Genomic DNA, 17,940 nt, shown 5'->3' with positions numbered 1-17,940 from the left:
GCTCAATTTTGGTCAGAAAATGAACGCCCGATGATTGGTTCCCACGTTGCCACCGCTCCGATCATCGGCCGCAGTTGTGCGCCTTAATTTCTAGGCACTCAATCACCAGCAAACTGCACCGTGCACACTAGACGGCCAGCCTAGGCTATTTTCACATGTTTGGCGTCCTTGTCGTCTAGCGCAGGTCTAGAGAGCTTGATACCCCAGACATACTCTGGTACAATCCGTGGCCTGATTGCTGGTGTTTGCCTGATCCTGACACTAGCCATATATAAACAGTGTATGAGCCATGACTTGCCAGTGCTCCAGCAAAGGTTGCCCTGGGATAATTTGTTGACTCGACAGTAGGTACTCGTGCTCCAGGTAGAGTCGGCAAGGCAGTAATCTGGAAAGTTGGTGAAATCTCGTCAGGTGGGTTTCTGACCCCAGGGTAGAGGGCATATAAAAACCAGGGCAGTTATGCTTAGTATCGGTTAATTATTCCCATCGTCTATATCTGAGCTTAGTCAAACATTAAATATTCCATCCCGGGATTAATTAAGCCGAAGCAAGCCACTCGGACCGTGAATAACCTCCGGTGAGGGCGGCCGAATGTGACGGTAGCTGTGGAATCTATCCCGTAGCGGCGTAGGAGGAGACCACCGTCCCCGCAATAGCCAGGATGGCTTAATTAAACACGCTGAATTTATCCTGAACCCCTCTATGAGATCACAGGCACATTTTCTTCTACTATTCTCACTTTCATCGCAGTCTCTTTTCTTTATTTCTTCTCTGTATTATTTCTAGGATTCACTTGCTCTTCCCCTAGACCTCAGCCCTAGCTTTTTCCACCGTCAGTCTCAGTTTACCCCACCATGGCGACCCCGCAGGAACTTGTCCCTCGAACTGAATCCATCGCTGAGGTTTATGCCACTGACAATGCCTCTGCTACTACTGCCTCACCAGAACATGTCAAGCGGTTCAACAATCTAGTTTCTCACTTCCACAAGCAATATAACCACTCCCCCGATTTCGTTGCCCGCAGCCCCGGCCGCGTGAACATCATTGGAGAGCACATCGACTACAACCTGTACGATGTCCTCCCTACAGCAGTGAGCGTCGACGTGATTATCGCCGTCAAGGTCGTTCCCACAGAGAGCTCAGAATCGGCTGTAAAGATTGCCAATGTTCTGCCTGACAAGTTTCCGACGCGTGAGTTCTCTGTGCCCAAGGACTCGGACGTCGAAATCGACCCCAAGAAACATGAATGGGTGAACTACTTTAAGGCTGGGTTAGTTGGTGCACTTAAAGTTTTGCGCAAGGGTGCTGCAGATGGTTCGTTTGCTCCGGCCAGTATGGAAGTGCTAGTCGACGGGAACGTTCCTCCTGGTGGTGGTATCTCCAGCAGTGCAGCTTTTGTGTGCTCCAGTGCGCTGGCCGTCATGAAGGCAAACAACCACGATGTCTCAAAGCAGGACTTGCTTGATCTAGCTGTCGTCTCGGAGCGTGCTGTCGGTGTCTATTCTGGAGGGTAAGTTGCCTCGTTCATCTATTGTCAACACGCTGACCCTGTCTAGCATGGATCAAGCAGCGTCCATCTTCTCCCGCCGCGGATACCTCCTCTACACCCAGTTTTTCCCCAACTTCTCTGTTCAGCACGTTGCCATTCCCAAGGCTGCGGAGGAAATCACTTTCCTCATGGCCCAGAGCTTCGTTACCTCCAACAAAGCTGAGACGGCGCCGCGCCACTACAATCTCCGCGTCGCAGAGTGTACGCTCGCCTCGGTCGTTCTCGCCAAAGCGAACGGTCTCACCCTTCCCAAGGACAACAGTTCCCTTGGATACAGCCTTCGCACCTTCCACAACGAACTTATGCGAAAAGAAGGCCGTCTTGGGGACCCGCTCGAGTACCAAATCGACTCTGTCATCCAGGCCACTCTCGATATTCTCACTCAGGAGCAGGGCTACACGCGCGAGGAGATCGCTCAGCTTCTGTCCATCTCCGTACCCGAGCTTGAAACCACGTACCTCTCCTCCTTCCCCGTCCAAGCGGAGCGCTTCCTCCTCCGCCAGCGAGCCCTGCATTGCTTCAAGGAAGCCCGACGCGTCCTTGACTTCAAGGCTTGCCTCGCGAACGCATCAACCTTGGATGACAAGCGCATTCACTACCTTGGTCAACTGCTCAATGAGTCTCAAGATTCGTGTCGCGACGTCTACGAGTGCTCCGCACCCCAAGTTGACGAGATCTGCAACATCGCACGCAAGGCAGGAACATGGGGCAGTCGGCTGACTGGTGCCGGGTGGGGAGGGTGCACTGTTCACATGCTGCCGCAGTCAAAAGTTGAGGCTGTAACAAAGGCGCTGACGGAGGAGTACTATCTGAAGTATTTCCCAGATATTAGCGAGGAGAAGCTGAAGGAGGCAATGGTCATCTCTAAGCCGTCTAACGGGTCTTTCTTGTATGCATCCAAAGAACTCTAAACGAGAATGACAGCAGTGCTAACTTGTGTACAGGATTACGGGAGCTGCAATTTCTCAGGTTGATGTTTGAATATCGCGGCGAGCGGAAAATGATATATTGAGGGTATCTTCTTTGACGTGCTATCCAGTTTCAATAAATTCATGATCAACGCAATCCTCATCCGACTCGTTATTGATGCTAACTGTACCGCCTTCGGTGTCCCGCACTCATTTAGCGGCCGGGGTAATGAGTACACAAGTTGTGTATATGACAAGTTCGTATAGAGGCAGTCTTTGCCGAACTAGGTGCTTTATCTCAGCGCATGGCCGAGTTTGCACCATCGATGACCAGTCACCTCTCGTGTCATTGCCACCTTGGTCGGCACCTGCTGTTGTGCTCGATTAGACTCCTGGGGTCTATTCTTAAGATAGCGAAGACGCGCCTTGGTTCATTCGACGAGGGTGCTATTCGAACAGCCGCGGTGTCTGTCCAAAGCACTTCTAGTTTCTCGTATCCCAAATCCTTACCCAAGGAAGGCTATGACTTCTTCTTAGGAGCAGCCTTCCCAAAGAAGTCACTCATCTTCTTCATTCCACTCGTGTTAACCTTTTTCAGTTCCCTGACACCCCTTGACTCGCTAGCTTTCTTCTTTTTTTCTTCCTCTTCCGTGCGACGTTTCTTTTCAGCGCGCGACTCAACGACATCGTCATCCTCCACGTTGCGTTTGCGACTGAAATCCCCTAGAGATCGAGAAGCCAGTGCTTCAGCGCGCAGATCAGCTAGGTGTTTGAGATAATCATGCAGCGGTTTGAAGTCAATGGGTGACGCTGGTGCAGAGAGGAGCTCGTCGATTTTCGCGCACACAGCCGCAGAAATGTAAGAGGTTTTCAGGAAAGCCAAAGCTACTGAGAGTCTTTGAAGTCGAACTATCGAGTCCGGGCAGGCTTGTTGCTCTGGGAGTTCTTCAGTGGCCGGTGTTGGGGCTGACTCAGCTGGAGTTGATGTGCGCGAGACTGAGCTGTTTGAAGTAGTTGCCGATGTAGATTGCGTGTCGTTGCTTTCTTGAGACTCAATTCCATTGTGGTCCTCTTTTGCCGGCGCGGAAGAGGTGGCAACATCAGTCCTGGTAACAGATACCAGAGGTACAGCAAGCGCCTGCTTGACAAACCGTTCCTCTAAACTTTTTGGCAGGCCTTGCACAGCCATCCGCTCTGCTTTGGCGAGTAATTCCTGTAGGAGTTTGGTTTCGCTAACTCGGAACACTCTCTCGTCGCCCGCTTCAACAGAGTCGCATACGGCCTCAACCCGACGGAGAAGTGTGCTTCTGAAGGTGTCATTGTACAAGATATATCGCAGATGCTCGGGCAAGTCGTCGTGGGAGTCGATGATATCGTCCAATGGCTGGAACAGCCTCTTCCCCTCGTTAGACGACGACACCGAGCATAGCAGGGGAATTGCAAAGAATAGAATGTCAATCGGTGTAGCAACCAGAAGCTCTGCTGTCTTTGATATTGATCCTTGTGGCTTTCCGCTAACACTCTTGCTAGTGTATAGAATACTCCGTGGGGATTGTGATGCGACAACCGTAAACTCGTACACTCCGAGCTTAGGGCAGAAGAAGTAGCGCGTCAGATCTCCCGTTCGCGGATTTGGTAGGGTAACGAATCTGGCGTCTGAGCTGGCAGAAGTAGGGAGGATGAAGGCTTTGCTGGGCTTCATGGTCGCTTTTGACGGCTCAGGCTGGGCTTGTTTCTCGGATGCCGATTGCTTCGGGGGAGGGGCAGACCGTGTCCGCATACTGAAACGTATTATATTCAACAAACACTAAAATAGGGTTCGGCGTTCTCTGCTACGAAATTTGGATTCGAGATAGAGGGTTTTGTGAGTTCGAGGAAGACGCGTCCTATGGCTCCATCGTTTCAAACCGTGACACGCGCGCGTCGCCCGCAGATCACCGCCAAGCCTCCGGCGCCTTGCAATATTAACCACTTTATTGATTGCTACATCTGCCCAACTACTTTTTTTGGAATGCGACGACAATCGAGAGAGACTAGGCCTCTGTGCGTCTATTTTCACCTGGGCTAGCTGTGAGGGATCTAGAGTAGTTGCCTTGTCGGGCCAGCAGTGGCACCTTCGTTGACGCGACTCTTTACACCTTCCTTTCCCCGCATGACTGCGACCTGGATATGGGGACGACGCCATTAGAGCACCGACTCGAAGGAGGACAAGAGTAGCAACATAATCAGTCGGCTGACCAGTATATTTTTTTGCAGACACTGAACGTTGGATGGACCAGTGAGTCGCGGCCTACAGCAGGACTTACAAAATTGACTAACAAGGGATCATCATCAGTGGTCGAGACTTCGTGGCCGCCAAAATCACCGCGGGAAGCTCTTCTCAGCTCTCCTAGCGGAAGACAAAGATATGAAGAGATGCGGCGCAATCGAACCCTCCTGGCATCACCGTTGAAAAATTCAGCTACGACCCCGAATTCCCGGACAAAAGCGACGCAATTGTTGAGTGATGGGCTGGGCGAAGATGAAGGTGACGATACGGAAGAAGATGAAGAAACATTGCAGTTGAAATTAGCTGCCATTCAGGCACGGCTTAAGCTGAAACAGCTACAGAAAAACCGTGGAAAGGCAGGAACACCCCATGCAGAACGACAGCAGGGTGCGGACGCGCTGTCTAGGCCGGCATCCTCAGTCAGCTTCTCATCGTTTACTCAAAATCAGGCGCCAAAAAGCAAGTTCCTGCAAGAGACAAAGAATCAGGATGGCTCCGGTGATATCCAGGTACCGCTGTCACCAACAAGGCGCTCTAGACCGCAGCTGGAGCCCACATCTCCGGGAAGGTATAGGCTGGGTATTGACAAGGGGCTCAAGGGTAGTGACGTATCTCTGAGACGCCCGCCCAGTTCAAGAGGTGTTGAAACACGGCCCACTAGCCGACTCGGCAGTCGTGATGGTCCAATATCTCATTTACGAGACACGTTGGCGCCCCAGTCTCATTCGTTCGAGGACCGGCGTCCTAAGAGTTTCAGTGAGCGGATGGCCGAGGGCCGAGCTGCTGAGAAAGCTCGGAGGGAACGAGATGTCAAAGTTGAGCAAATACGAGCAAAGCGCAGTTCTGCCTTTGAGTACGACAAAGCCGAGATGGAAGCGCTCAAGGCAGCTGCGGCGGAAAGAAGACCGAATTCCCCTTCCAAGCCAACGACAAGAAGCGGACGTACTGACAGCTTCAGCCGCGACGATATCATGAGGTCGATTAACAATATCAAACCCTCTCTGAAGAGAAGCCAGACAACTCCCAGTCTACGGAGGACGGAGGAAACCGAGACCAAATCATTTCTGCAGCGGCGTAGTCAAAAGCCGGAAGCGCAATCATTTCCTCCTCAGCCAGGAAGCTCTCGAACAAACAGTTTTACCGATGAAGCTTCTAACGAAGCCGAGAGGGTGCTGGAAAAGCCACCGGATGCGTCAAAATACGAACCTTTCTCTCAACTTCATCTTTCAAACCGTATCCTACCTCATTCCTTTATGGACCGGACCCTTAAAGATAAGAAGGTCCTCCGCATTCCAGATCTTCTTCGGATAATCAAGGGTCCGCCCTTTGAGCTTCCAGAAGACATTGACACAGACTACGTTGTCTTCGGTATAGTAGCCTCCAAATCGGATACTAAACAAGTAAAAGAGGCGAAATCTGTCACTGCACAAGCGGCCGATCCATTCGACGACGGTTTGAACAACAGAAATCAGTATATGGCAATTACTCTCACTGACTTGAAGTGGACTATTGACTTGTTTCTATTTGATACGGCCTTTCCACGGTATTACAGACTCTCCGAAGGGACCCTAATCGCCATTTTGAATCCTACAATACTCCCCCCACCAAAGGGAAAGCTTGACACAAATCGGTTCAGTTTAAGCATCTCTTCCTCAGATGACACAATCCTTGAGGTCGGGTCCGCGCGGGACATTGGCTATTGTAAAGCTGTCAGAAAGGACGGTAAAATCTGCCAAGTATGGGTTGACGGTCGGAAGACCGAATTCTGCGACTTTCACGTTGATCTGCAACTACGCCGCGCACAAGCAGATCGCATGGGGGTAAACAATGGAACAGGCTTGTTTGGCCCTGGGGGTCGCTCTGGGTATCGCACCGGCTTTTATGGCGGTCAAAAGCGATCTACACAGAAAGGGTCTGGAGAGGGACTTCTCAGGGCAGATGGCGCACATTACGACCATGGGACCCAGTCATTATACTATGTGGCACCCAGCTTGAAACCGAATAATACTAACAAGTCCCTGTTTCATCACCTACACCCAGGCCAGTCCGCAGCTAGCCTCATTGATGCAGACGTGGACGACCCGTTTTTGGCGGCCGGCATGATGGGCCGCGGCGCGGAGAACAAAGGAGAGCGCTTTCGTCGGCGTCTAGTCGAGAAGCAGAAGGAAAAAGAAATCACCCAGATGATAACCTCCACACGCGCTGGAGGAGTCGCTGGAGAATATCTGCGAGCACAGAATAATGAGAATACCCGCATTACAGACTCGACCCGATCCGGAGCACAGCACGGAAGGACGGACTCCAGAGATCTGAAACCACAACTTAGCTCCCTCGCCGGCGATAAACCGCTCGGCATGAACTTCAGACGGGCTGAGGCAGTGCGCCTCAGCCCTAAGAAGCGTGCGCATGACGGCGATAGGCCCTATGGAAGCGGCGTAAAGAAAACACGCTTTATAACATCTAAGGGGATCAAAGAGGCTGGCAGGGACAGCCTGGGAGGCGTCTCAAACGCCACGCCTCGAACGGATGATTATGATGACGATGATGAATTGGAAATTGTCTGAGTCGAGTCCTTGCACGCTCATCAGCGAGATAAGTTTATTACGGCGTCTGTTCTGAGTTGGAAAATAAAAGCATTTTTATATTGACGCAATGAGATACCCATAATGGAAGACTGTTCCCATTACAAAATATAAAGCCATGAATACGTATACGCGTGTTACCTCGACCATGCTCACTCCTTCATAAACCTTCTAAGTTAAATTTTCGCATGCATGACATCGAATCCCAATTTCCTGGTCGACGACTGCCTAAACGCGCTGCCTATGCAAATAAGCCGGAACCTTCGCTAGCTTCTGCTTTGCTTGAAGAATGAATTAGAGGAGTATCAAAACGAAACCAATCTTAGGCTCACAACGCTACGAATCTTCTATGTTATGGCAGGGAGAGAAAAGAGGAAGAAACTCGTCCTCAGAGTTGCTGATACCAAAGCGTTTCATGCACTTCTGTTTTGCTTCTCTTCTAGTGGTTTACTCGGCTGTTAAATCCTTCATATTCCAACTTTCCTTTCTATCTGGTAGACCCTCCCTAAGGCAGCTTAACTAAACAACCTGTGGACATCCGACTGGAATATTTCTTAGGGTCTAGACGTTGTATCAGGATAGGTCATTTTAATGACATTCTTTCCATTGTTTGAAGTCTACCTAATGGCACAACACGGTACGCTATGGTGCAAAGGCTTGAGAAAACACAAAACAATGTAAGCCCAGTAATCCCGAGTCCCGTTCCAGTCTCGATTTCAATCACAATTTCGCTCGAGTTGAATAACCTAATGATCCCTGTAACAACCGGATAAACACAAAAGCAGGAGGGGTGACGCATTAATGAACCGCGTTTGTCGACAACAGTAAAGATAGGTAAAGGAGAATAAAGAGAAGAGTTGTAACCCCCGAAACTCCGACAATGGTATCACGAAAAAGACATGGAACCTTTCCAGAACTAACTCTATCAAATCAATCGATAGATGTCAGATCACGATGGAGAGATAATAGCTCGATTGCCTCGGGTCTTCTTGGGGGCTGGGCCTCCGGCAGATTCTGCATCTCGCTTCTTGGTTTTTGCGGCTATGACCGGAGGCGTTTGCTTCTTTCGGAGCCAGCCGTCGAATGGACTGGGTTTTTTCGTGGGATCCGATGCAGTTGGGGTCTGTCGAGCTCCCAGCTCTCGCTTGGATCTTGAACGTAGAGATCGTACTGAAACACCGGGTGATGGAGGCGTTGAAACATCAGATTTTGGAGGTGGAGTGTCTAGGCGTTGTTCCGGGTGGACGTTGGCGATAAGGTCCAGGTCGTCAGCAGCTTCAGTGTGGTCGAGGAATTGGTCTTCGATATCCGTGGCGGCTTCTTCCTCTTCATTATTTTCCCCCGCAACATGCTCACGGGCGCTAGGGAAAAGCACCCGCGGTTTGATCGATGACCGAGTTAGGGGACGGGCATTCTCTAGAATCCCAGAATCTAGCAGATCTGGACGGGAAGCCAGTAACCCTAAGTCGTCGTCATCGTCCTCATCGTCACTGCCGAAAACATCATCGCTAAACTTCCGGAACATCTTTTTGCCTCGACTGAAGATTCGTTAGAAACGTAAGCAAATTGTTGGAAGTTTGAAACACTTACAAGACGTAGACCATGCCATCCTCGCGCTTCAGAGCCTCATTGACTTCCTTGTCGCGGCTCCTAGTCATTGGCCTAGATGGCCGAGGTTTTGTGTTGGTGGAAGGCTTTTGATAAAATGGATTCTCCTCGCTCTCGTCAACTTCAGGAATTCGATCACGGGAATCTGTGTAGATCTGGATCGAATCGCCCTGCGAAGGATCGTCGCTGAAACTGTCCAAGGAAAAGCCTGTCTGCTTCTTCTTTTTCTTCTGACCAGGTTGAGGGAACAGAACACGTGCGGTTGAGCCAGCATTATCAACAGGCTTTTTCCGTGGCGTCTTGGCTGGGGTGGGAAGCATTCCTTCGGTCATTGTCGTCCTGAAAAGGCGTGAGCGGTGAGAGTGAGCAAGTTTGGCGTCGTTAAACGGATCTTCGTCGTCAATTTGTGTTGCAACTCTCCGGCCCAACATCGTCTTCCGAGGACTCATTGGTGACCCCGGTGGTGAGAGGGATTCTGTTTCGGTTGTCTTCTGCTTCTTTGTGCTCCGCGATGTTCCCCGTCCTTTGGAAATTGGAAACGAAGGCGGGGGGGTTGTGCGAGATTCGGCGGAAGCTTTTTGTGTAGCTAGACGGGCTGATTGACGTGTAGAGTAGGGTTCGTATTGATCATATCCATTGCCGTGTCGAGGGGTAGGAGGAATGCGCAGGAAAGACGCAGGCGGTGGAGTTGTCGCCATAGTGGATAAGAGCAATTTGCGCGAGATGAATTCGTCGCTTCTTATTGAGTGAATGTGAGATCCAAGAAGTTTTTGCAATCTTTACAGTGTGAAAGTTGGGTCACTGGAGGATCTCGACACGTCCCGAGATATCAAGGGAGGCCGACGCGACTACACCAAAGCGACCGTGTCCAACTGGTTACAAGGGACAAACAAGATGCAGAGAGCCAGTAGACCAAATATCACCAATCGGACAGGTTGATAGCGATGGGAATGAGTGATAAATGATGGTGGGAGAGAGGAAGAGGGAGAGACTGAGAATACAGCAGAAGGGCAGCAACAAAGGGAAGAGGGCGGGAATGCAGATTCACCAGCCACACAATTAATTAAGCGCCAGCTCACAGTGGAACACACACCCCACCACTCTAGCCTCACTGCAGTTTGACGAGTCGATTTCATAGTTAGTCTAGTCTACCCCTCAGCCCCAGAGATCCTCTACACCTTAATTGCTTGTCCACTCTTTATTTTGTTTACACTTTGCACTTTCCAGTCTACGCGATTTAAAATACCCACTATGGCTCCCTACAGCACCGCCGAAGAAATGGATCGTCTACAGCTGTCCGACTCTGATTCTGACGAACTCTGGGACTCGCCTTCGAAACGTGGAAAGAAGAAATTGAATCAGGCCGCGGTCAAGCAAGAAAACTCCCCGCCACCTGCAGATACCGACCGTGATGAAGAGACGCTTTTTGACCGTCAAGAAGCGCGAGAAGCTGCCCTCCGTAACGAACTACGAATTGTGCGCAACGTCAATCAGGTTATAGAGGGGCTGCTGGGCAGTCTCGACAAGGCAAAAGGAAATATGGAGGTAAGTTCATGTCGTATCCTGACAATTGAAGCTCAAATTGACGGTAAATCAGACTGTCTCACGTACGGTCAACTCCGCCTCTACCCTCCTTAACACCTGGACGCGCATCCTGTCTCAAACGGAACATAACCAACGGGTCATACTTAACCCCAGTTGGCAGGGCGCGTCACAAGATATGGCCGACCTAGAAAACGAGGAGCTTCTCAGACAACAAGCTGCGGAAAGGCGGGAAAGAGAACTTCAACAACAGAGGGAAGCGGCGGCACGAAAGGCTGAGGAGGATGAGAGAAAGAGGGCACAGTCAACGAGCACCAGAGGCACACGGATTGTTTCCAGGGGACGGGTGATTCGGAGCGGAATAGGGAGGTCACCGAGTGTATCTCACTCAAAGACCAGCACAAGCGGCACAAGAACTACATCTAAAACGTCAGGAACGAACCCGTCCACGACGACTACGCGGCGACCGGTCAGTGGGATTGCGCGGGGACCAGGAGTGACGCGTGGCCGGGGAAGGCAATGAACTTGAGACCTGGTTTCTTTCAGAGCACCAATTCAATCGCTCGGTCTGGAGCAAAATGATACCCATGTAGCATTCCGTGATTCCATATTAGAATTTAGAGTAAAGCCCAGTGTAACATCGATGAAGCATTTCTGTATTGCGCCAAGACATCACCGCCTGACGCGGTCGATAAGGACTTGTATATGATAACAACGAAGCTCAAGACCACTCAACAACCCCAGATCACTTCACAATGAACTTCGCTCCCTACCAGGACGAGTCGCCCGAAGTGGAGCGCGCGTTCTCGCCGTCTCTCGAGAACCGTTCCAAGTCCCCCGTCGTCCGATCACCACTCCATTCTCCCTCGATTCCTGGGTTCACGTCCGCGGGCGGCCTCCCATCTCCCAGCCAGTTCGCGAGCAGCGGCCACATAGATACAAGTGGGCACGGCAATACGGGGTACGGTAGAGGGGATGTGGAGAGTGGCAGATGGAATCTAGGGGCCTTTGAAACAAGTCTCCCCATTCGGATGGATGTCGAGGCTATGCTGGCATATCTGCTTCTTCCTCCAGCCGGCGGGGTTTTTCTGCTTTTACTCGAGCACAAGAGCGACTATGTTCGGTATGTTGAATGTTAATTTCACGAGCTTGGCTAATGTGCGCCGGATGTAGATTTCACGCATGGCAGTCAAGCATGTTGTTCACTGTCATGTTCGTAAGTTGTGTCTGGCCATTTTCCTGAGGTCTCATGCTCATGCGGTGCAGATAATCCACCTTATATTCTCATGGTCCAGTTTCTTTTCATGGCTACTATTTATTTGCGACCTTGCATTGATCGGCTTCCTCAGCCTGAAAGCCTATCGCGACGGTAAGAGCCAATCATCAGATCTCCGTATAGAAGCTCACAGTCGCAGTTGATACACTCGAGCACTTTGAGGTTCCTGTTATTGGCCGGCTCGCGAACTCGTTTGTCGACAACGAGTAAATGAGTTTTGTCATTTTCGCAAAATTCTAGCCTATACTAAGCGACTTCTTCACACCTCGACTTCCTCTATGATGTTCATTGTATATTGTTTGAGTTGAGCATTTTCTTTGCATACTGAACTACCGAGTTACTAGTGCATGAATCTTCAGTGTCTTCAGCCTTTTGAACTTTTATTAGCGTGTCCTAGTGGTTGGATGCATTGTACATACTGAGATATTGTTCTAATTTGCAAATAATATCAAATATTTCCAGTATACTATACTGGTTCTTATATGCATACCCTTGTTCAACACAAATGCTTCATTGCACAGTTCTTTCCTTTTTCCAAGGATAAAGCTGCAATGTCGCCTCCTAAACAGTGCAAGCACGGCAACACAATGACATTTACCGCTAGATCAACGCATATTACCATCTTCATGCTCATCTTCTTCCTTCTGCCTTATATGCTTTGCAGCCGCTCTTGCACGCAGTCATTAAAGAAGCGTCCAGCTTCCAAATCTTTCTCTCTAGACCTGCCCTACCCCATCCAAGACAGACTCGGTCCTCTCGCCCAAAGAACAGTCTCACATTTACTCTGCACCTTCCTGTCTAGCCAACACCCATCCACCTTGGAGAGAAAGCCAAACCCGGGAGGCCAAGATGTGCCAGGTCCAACGCGTTACGAACAGCTGTGGGCACATAAACGACCACGTCCTCATGTCCTGCTACCTCGCAAAGGACGTCACGCCGTCCCCCCCGCCTTCACATCTCTCCTTTACCATCACTAACTTCCAAGAGTCGTACAATTCCGCTTCAGCTACCTTCGCAATATATACGAGTCAGAGGGAGCGCCAACTCCAGAGTGAGGACAAAGACCAAGGCAAAGACGAAAGCAGCTCGATCTGGTCTGGGAAATCCAGGACCTCAGGCAGTTTGAGTCAAGGACCTAACTCGAACAAGAATAAAAAGGACGAGGAGGATATGATTCAGCGCTTTGGGTTCGAAGCAAGGAATCAGCCATATTGCAAGCTCACGGTCCCTAAAGTCTTGAACTCTCCGGAAGGATTCAAATGTATGGTTTATGCGTGCGGAAGGGCCGATTAATAGGTTTATAGCCCGGGGTGTCAATTTTCGACGTTTCTGAAACTTCTACCTCAAAACAAAGTCATGCTTCGAATGAGGAATCAAGACGGAAGGGATACGTAAACTGATGGTATTGGCAGTGGTTGTTTCTGTCATTTTGAAGAAAGGGAAACTCGATGTACGGAGTATAGCGGGTGGAAATAGACTGACAGGCTGACAGAGACCATCTCAAGATAACCGTACGGGGGGTTCTAGGGCTTGACGACTCCGATGTTCTCCGACTCTTTCGTCGGAGTTGAAACGGGCTTTCAGTTGGTCGAGCTTACATATCCTTTCCCCTTTAATCACTTCACCTTGCATATTAGTATATTACAGGCACAATGGTATAGTAAGGAGAAAAAGTCAATAAGTGCCATTCTGAAGGACAAAATCCTAAAATCAAATCCCGATTATAAATCAAACCCTTAACATCAAAAAATCCCAAGCAAATCCAGAGCCCAAACCATCAGCATAATCGCTGTAGAAAGAAGGAGAAAAGGCAGGAAAGATTATTATCGAAAACGACAGAGTATGCGCAGGTCATAGTGAGCAAGAGCGAACGTAAGTAAAAGGATTGAAACGTGACGAAAACGGGAAAACAATACATCAAGGTATTCACTTCGTGAGCACATCATAGAAGCAATAAGGAGTGAGGAACAAGATATCTCATCATAGATAGCCATGAACATCAGTAAATGGCCGGTAGTGATTGAGGGCAGGTAGGGTTAGATTGAGATCTAAATGATCTGGAGATAATTGCTTGGCACCAACCCCGTCCTTAGGCGGGTGGTAGTGACTTCAGCTTCCCACCAACCGTCATCCTGAAGCCGGATAACGGAAAGGACATCACCTTTCTGGAATCCAAGTTCTTCAGGAATGGCAGCGGTGTAGCTGTACAGTGCGCGGGCTATCAGGACAGTAAAGGTTAGTATGAAGGTGTGCATGACATGGATGATTGGCCGGTACAGCTGGTACATACCAAAGTGCAAAATGGGGCGGCCATCACGGCTAAACTGTCTTCCTGGATCCGCGACCGCCATCGATCGACTCCTGGATCGACTGCGCTGACTACCACCATCATAGTACGACATTGGTCTTCTAGATTCCCTCTGCGGGGATGCGTATCCGTCGCCGCTACTGCCGTACATATCCGGCTGTGAAAGCTGCAGCTCCATTCCACCGGCGCTCGAAGGTCGAGCTTGTTGCCGGAACTGAGGCTGGGGTGATACAGCCCTTGGCATAGAGTTCTGAGAGGGCCGCTTGGCGAAGTCATTGGGTGAGACCGCGCGTGGAATGGACGTTTGCTGTCGGTATTGCGGCTGTGGGGATACAGCTCGAGGGGCAGAAGCTTGCTGTCGGTATTGCGGCTGTGGGGATACAGCTCGAGGGGCAGAAGCTTGCTGTCGGTATTGCGGCTGTGGGGATACAGCTCGAGGGGCAGAAGCTTGCTGTCTGTATTGCGGCTGTGGGGATACAGCTCGAGGGACGGAGGCTTGCTGCTTGAATTGTGGCTGCGGGGATGCGGCTCGAGAAGCTGAGCTCTGAGAAGATCGCTTGGCAAACTCCTTCGGTGAGGGTGCCCTGGGAGCTGTGGTTGTAGTTGGCGATGGAGCAGCGCTTGCAGAACTTCGCTTTGCAAAGTCATGAGGCGAATATGGAGAGTCGCTTGGGCGTTGTGGGGGAGTAGAGACACTTGGGGATTGACTGTGACGACTCTTCACGCTGCTCGATTGGTATTGGCTTGTATTGGGGCTTGCAGCGCGACTGTATTGACTCATTCGTGACTCTCCTCGAGTGGCCGGTTGCTGTTGCGGTTGCGGTTGAGGGCTTACGCTTCGCCTAGGAGCAGCGGGTGATGGCGCTCGAGTGGCTTCCTGAGACTGCCTGGGGCTGCGACTAGACACCGAGACCGGGTTCGCTTTGCCCCGGAGCATATTATGGGTCTTACCTGTATATTGCTGGGTGGTTTTTTGCATTTGCTTTGAGGTGAAGGCCGGCTGGGGAGCATCGAGACGCTTCACTGAGGCATCGTTATATGCCGGGGGTGGTGTGGCCACGGAGTTTGCAGTGAAGTTCGATGCAGGTGCAGAAGGAACTGGCGTAGCAATACCATGATACCTATCAGCAGAGACACGGGTTGCCGACTGCTTTCCAGCCACTTTTAGATCCGCTAATGCGCGCGCGATGGGGTCGGTGTCCTCTCCATCATTTGCCGGCTCCGCACCATTGGTCGGTTTAGGTTTATCTGGAGAGGCAACATCAAACACGTTGTTTCCAACATTTAGTTGAAAGTTAGCCCTTGGATCAACCGGTTCAGGGCTAGCAGATCTGGCAATATCATCTGCCGCCTTCGTAATCGGTGGCTGAGGTTGTTGAGGCTTTTGAGGAGTTGGAGCTTTGATAGGAGTGGTTTGTTTGGAAGGAGAGTCCCAGGTTCTTCGGCTAGGAAGCTGAGAGGGTCCAGAATTGCGGTCTTTGTCATGGCGGCTCTTGCGTCGGAACGGACTGTTGCTAAAGAATTTCTTTTTCTGCGCCGGCTGTACCTCTCCGCTACCTATACCTGGCAAAGCCACGCCATTTATTGGCTTGGTCGGAGACTGTCTGGCGCTGGGAGGCTCCTGGCTAGATATCGAAGTGGCGTTGGAGACTTCACTATGGGAGTCTTGGCTGGATGGGCGGTAGCCACTAGTTGTTCCTGAGCTGCGTTCGGATGGAGGACCGGTTCGGCAAAACATTGTCATACCATCGGTTGGATACGCATTGTGTGGCACAGCCGAAATCTCACCGTGCTGGTTGGGATCGTAATTTGGCGGAAGGTGGCCTCCTCGGCGGAAATCTAGAGGAGGGGGCTGCTGCTGTATTGGCGATTGCATTGGTGCCTGCATTGGTGCCTGCGTAGGTGGCTGCATCGGTGGCTGCGTTGGCTTCTGCAAAGGAACGGTAGGCTCTCTGCTCGAAGGTGTTGAAGGACCGTTCTGAGCCAGGTCCACAGGCGGCGCTTCATGATGAGACTCGTAAGTAGATGGCTGCGGTGAGGAGCTGCGGAATGCAGGGTTGATAGTGCGCTGGAATTGAGCTACAGAATAGCCTTCTTCCTCGGACACATCGGAGCTGGCATCGTTCACGTCTCCTCGAGAGAAGTTGATGAACTTTGGGGCAGCGGGTATTTCCTGACCCGTGCCTCTTTCCTTAATGAAGTGGATGATATCTTTCTCGACTTCGCAGTTCTCCAGTGAAAGACGGATTCTCTCGCAGGACTATTACTCAATCAGCCACGGTTTGATCAGGCCGCACGCGCATGGAGCGGTCGACTTACAGCATCGTCGCTTACGCACACTGTGGACGCAATATTGGCGTATGTCCAAAGGCTGCTCTTGGTGAAATCGATGCGCTCTTCCTCAAGGTCTTGAAATTTCTAAATCGCTATTAGTGACAAACCAATCAAGGAGTTTCTGCGCAGGGCTTACATCACAGGCAGCTTTCCATTCCTTGTTCCAGCGTTCGGTGGTATCAGCAAGCACTTTAACTGCGGCATCATACTCACTGCTGCTAGACGCTAGCTGAATCTGGGTCTTCTCGAGCTTCGCCTTGTTCTTTCGCTCCTCTTGGCCCATCACCATGTGACCTTGCGCCAAATAACCTTTTATTCTTAGGCAGTCCTGCTCGTATCGATCCCGAGTCTGTCTGTTTAGCCCACCGGTTCCGCGCTGAGATATCCACAAGCTCACCTTATTCACGGTGTGTGTCTGTTGCATCTTAGTCTTATGTATGCGCTCAATGCCATTTTGGATGATCTTTCTTCGTTCTTTGTTACCACCGGCAAATGCGATCAGCGGCTCTTCTAGCTCTCTCTTCATTTGCCCTGCGATGGCGGCATGCGCTTTCGCAATGGCCTCTGTCTCTGCTCGCACAGTATCAAAAGACTCCCGAAGAGATCCCGTCTCGTGTGCTCCGAGAGGCTTGCGGCAGAGTGTAAGGAGCTTCCGTGCATACTCATCTTCGATCGCGGCGCGGACTAGCAGCTGTCAGAACGACGGGTTCGCGAGTCAGACCTAGGCATGGGTGACGAACTATTGTACCAAGTCTTCAATTCATCGCAAGAGAGCTTAGCTGCTTGCATGCGCTCTAGCATGGGCGCAACGCCGGCATCATCCTTTCCCCAGAAATTATTGGCAACTACGTCGATCTTGTTAGTAGGTAGATCCTGGTAGAGGCCTGGGGGCTACTCACAAGATAGGGCAACCGTGGGCCCTTCAGAAACCGTACCCGGCATCGTGATATAATGTCTTGAAGTTATTGAGCTTTGGCCAGCCTTTGCTCATTTAGTTACCGTGAGACAGGCTGGACGGGTCAGCCCAGAATGTAGATTAGCAAACGCTTAGCAGGGCAGAAAGGTTGAGTAAATAGACAATTCAATCAATTCGGTCGAACACAAAACACACCCCAATTGCATCTGGAGCAGTAGTGGAAAGAACCAGCACGAAGCAGCTGGATCTGGGTGGAGTTGGATATGGGGTGGAATGATCGCTGCTAATTATTTACGGTGCACGTTTCTCGGGGCAACCACCTCAGCCATACCTGGGCAGCAATTGGCGCTACGCCTGCCAAGACTCGAGATCTATTCGCAGAGCAGTGAGACCAACTCTAATAAATACTTACTCTCCTTCTTAATACATATACTAACTCGCGTTAATAAGTTAGGAAATCAGATATCTTGCTGGCTAAGTCTCATTACTCGGCACCCACCTTGCGTCCTGTAAGTGCTGCCCCAGTCCGTACGTTCCGCGAAATATTAGTCCATATCAGTGGCTATATAAGGCAAGGGTACTTACTATTAGCTGGCAGGGTCAAGTTGCTACATATGCAATTATGTTACGGTCGTTGTAATATTTCTA

At 50.7% G+C, this 17,940-nt stretch overlaps 7 protein-coding genes across 7 annotated transcripts, besides 1 other annotated feature; 4 read left to right on the top strand and 3 right to left on the bottom strand.

Annotated features, from left to right (window-relative positions):
* Positions 1–17,940: part of a sequence feature (contig 1.84 954..621812(-1)) that runs on past both edges of the window.
* On the top strand, positions 855–2,530 carry ANIA_04957 (galactokinase galE; the record flags this gene model as incomplete). Its single annotated transcript, XM_657469.1, has 3 exons — positions 855–1,510; positions 1,557–2,438; positions 2,494–2,530. 3 exons carry the CDS (start codon positions 855–857, stop codon positions 2,528–2,530), a joined length of 1,575 nt encoding a protein of 524 aa, XP_662561.1.
* ANIA_04958 (uncharacterized protein) lies at positions 2,978–4,237 on the bottom strand (the record flags this gene model as incomplete). Its single annotated transcript, XM_657470.1, has 1 exon — positions 2,978–4,237. The coding sequence occupies one exon, from the start codon at positions 4,235–4,237 to the stop codon at positions 2,978–2,980; it is 1,260 nt and encodes a 419-aa protein (XP_662562.1).
* ANIA_04959 (Mcm10/DnaG-type zinc finger protein) lies at positions 4,873–7,290 on the top strand (the record flags this gene model as incomplete). Its single annotated transcript, XM_657471.1, has 1 exon — positions 4,873–7,290. The coding sequence occupies one exon, from the start codon at positions 4,873–4,875 to the stop codon at positions 7,288–7,290; it is 2,418 nt and encodes an 805-aa protein (XP_662563.1).
* Positions 8,258–9,871, bottom strand: ANIA_04960 (uncharacterized protein; the record flags this gene model as incomplete). The annotated part of the gene is made up of 2 exons (XM_657472.2): positions 8,899–9,871; positions 8,258–8,846 (listed from the first exon to the last, which is right to left on the bottom strand). Exons 1-2 carry the CDS (start codon positions 9,612–9,614, stop codon positions 8,258–8,260), a joined length of 1,305 nt encoding a protein of 434 aa, XP_662564.1. The 5' UTR covers positions 9,615–9,871.
* ANIA_04961 (DASH complex subunit DUO1) lies at positions 10,168–10,981 on the top strand (the record flags this gene model as incomplete). Its single annotated transcript, XM_657473.1, has 2 exons — positions 10,168–10,461; positions 10,514–10,981. The coding sequence occupies 2 exons, from the start codon at positions 10,168–10,170 to the stop codon at positions 10,979–10,981; spliced, it is 762 nt and encodes a 253-aa protein (XP_662565.1).
* Positions 11,214–13,027, top strand: ANIA_04962 (uncharacterized protein; the record flags this gene model as incomplete). Its single annotated transcript, XM_657474.1, has 3 exons — positions 11,214–11,581; positions 11,632–11,674; positions 12,455–13,027. 3 exons carry the CDS (start codon positions 11,214–11,216, stop codon positions 13,025–13,027), a joined length of 984 nt encoding a protein of 327 aa, XP_662566.1.
* ANIA_04963 (formin-binding protein HOF1) lies at positions 13,783–17,318 on the bottom strand (the record flags this gene model as incomplete). The annotated part of the gene is made up of 7 exons (XM_657475.1): positions 13,783–13,952; positions 14,025–16,302; positions 16,362–16,460; positions 16,513–16,704; positions 16,774–17,060; positions 17,117–17,221; positions 17,276–17,318. 7 exons carry the CDS (start codon positions 17,316–17,318, stop codon positions 13,783–13,785), a joined length of 3,174 nt encoding a protein of 1,057 aa, XP_662567.1.

The sequence above is a fragment of the Aspergillus nidulans genome, chromosome III (assembly GCF_000011425.1).
Source record: "Aspergillus nidulans FGSC A4 chromosome III".
In the NCBI taxonomy this organism is placed as follows: domain Eukaryota; kingdom Fungi; phylum Ascomycota; class Eurotiomycetes; order Eurotiales; family Aspergillaceae; genus Aspergillus; species Aspergillus nidulans.
This window is presented reverse-complemented; position numbering and strand designations above follow the sequence as displayed.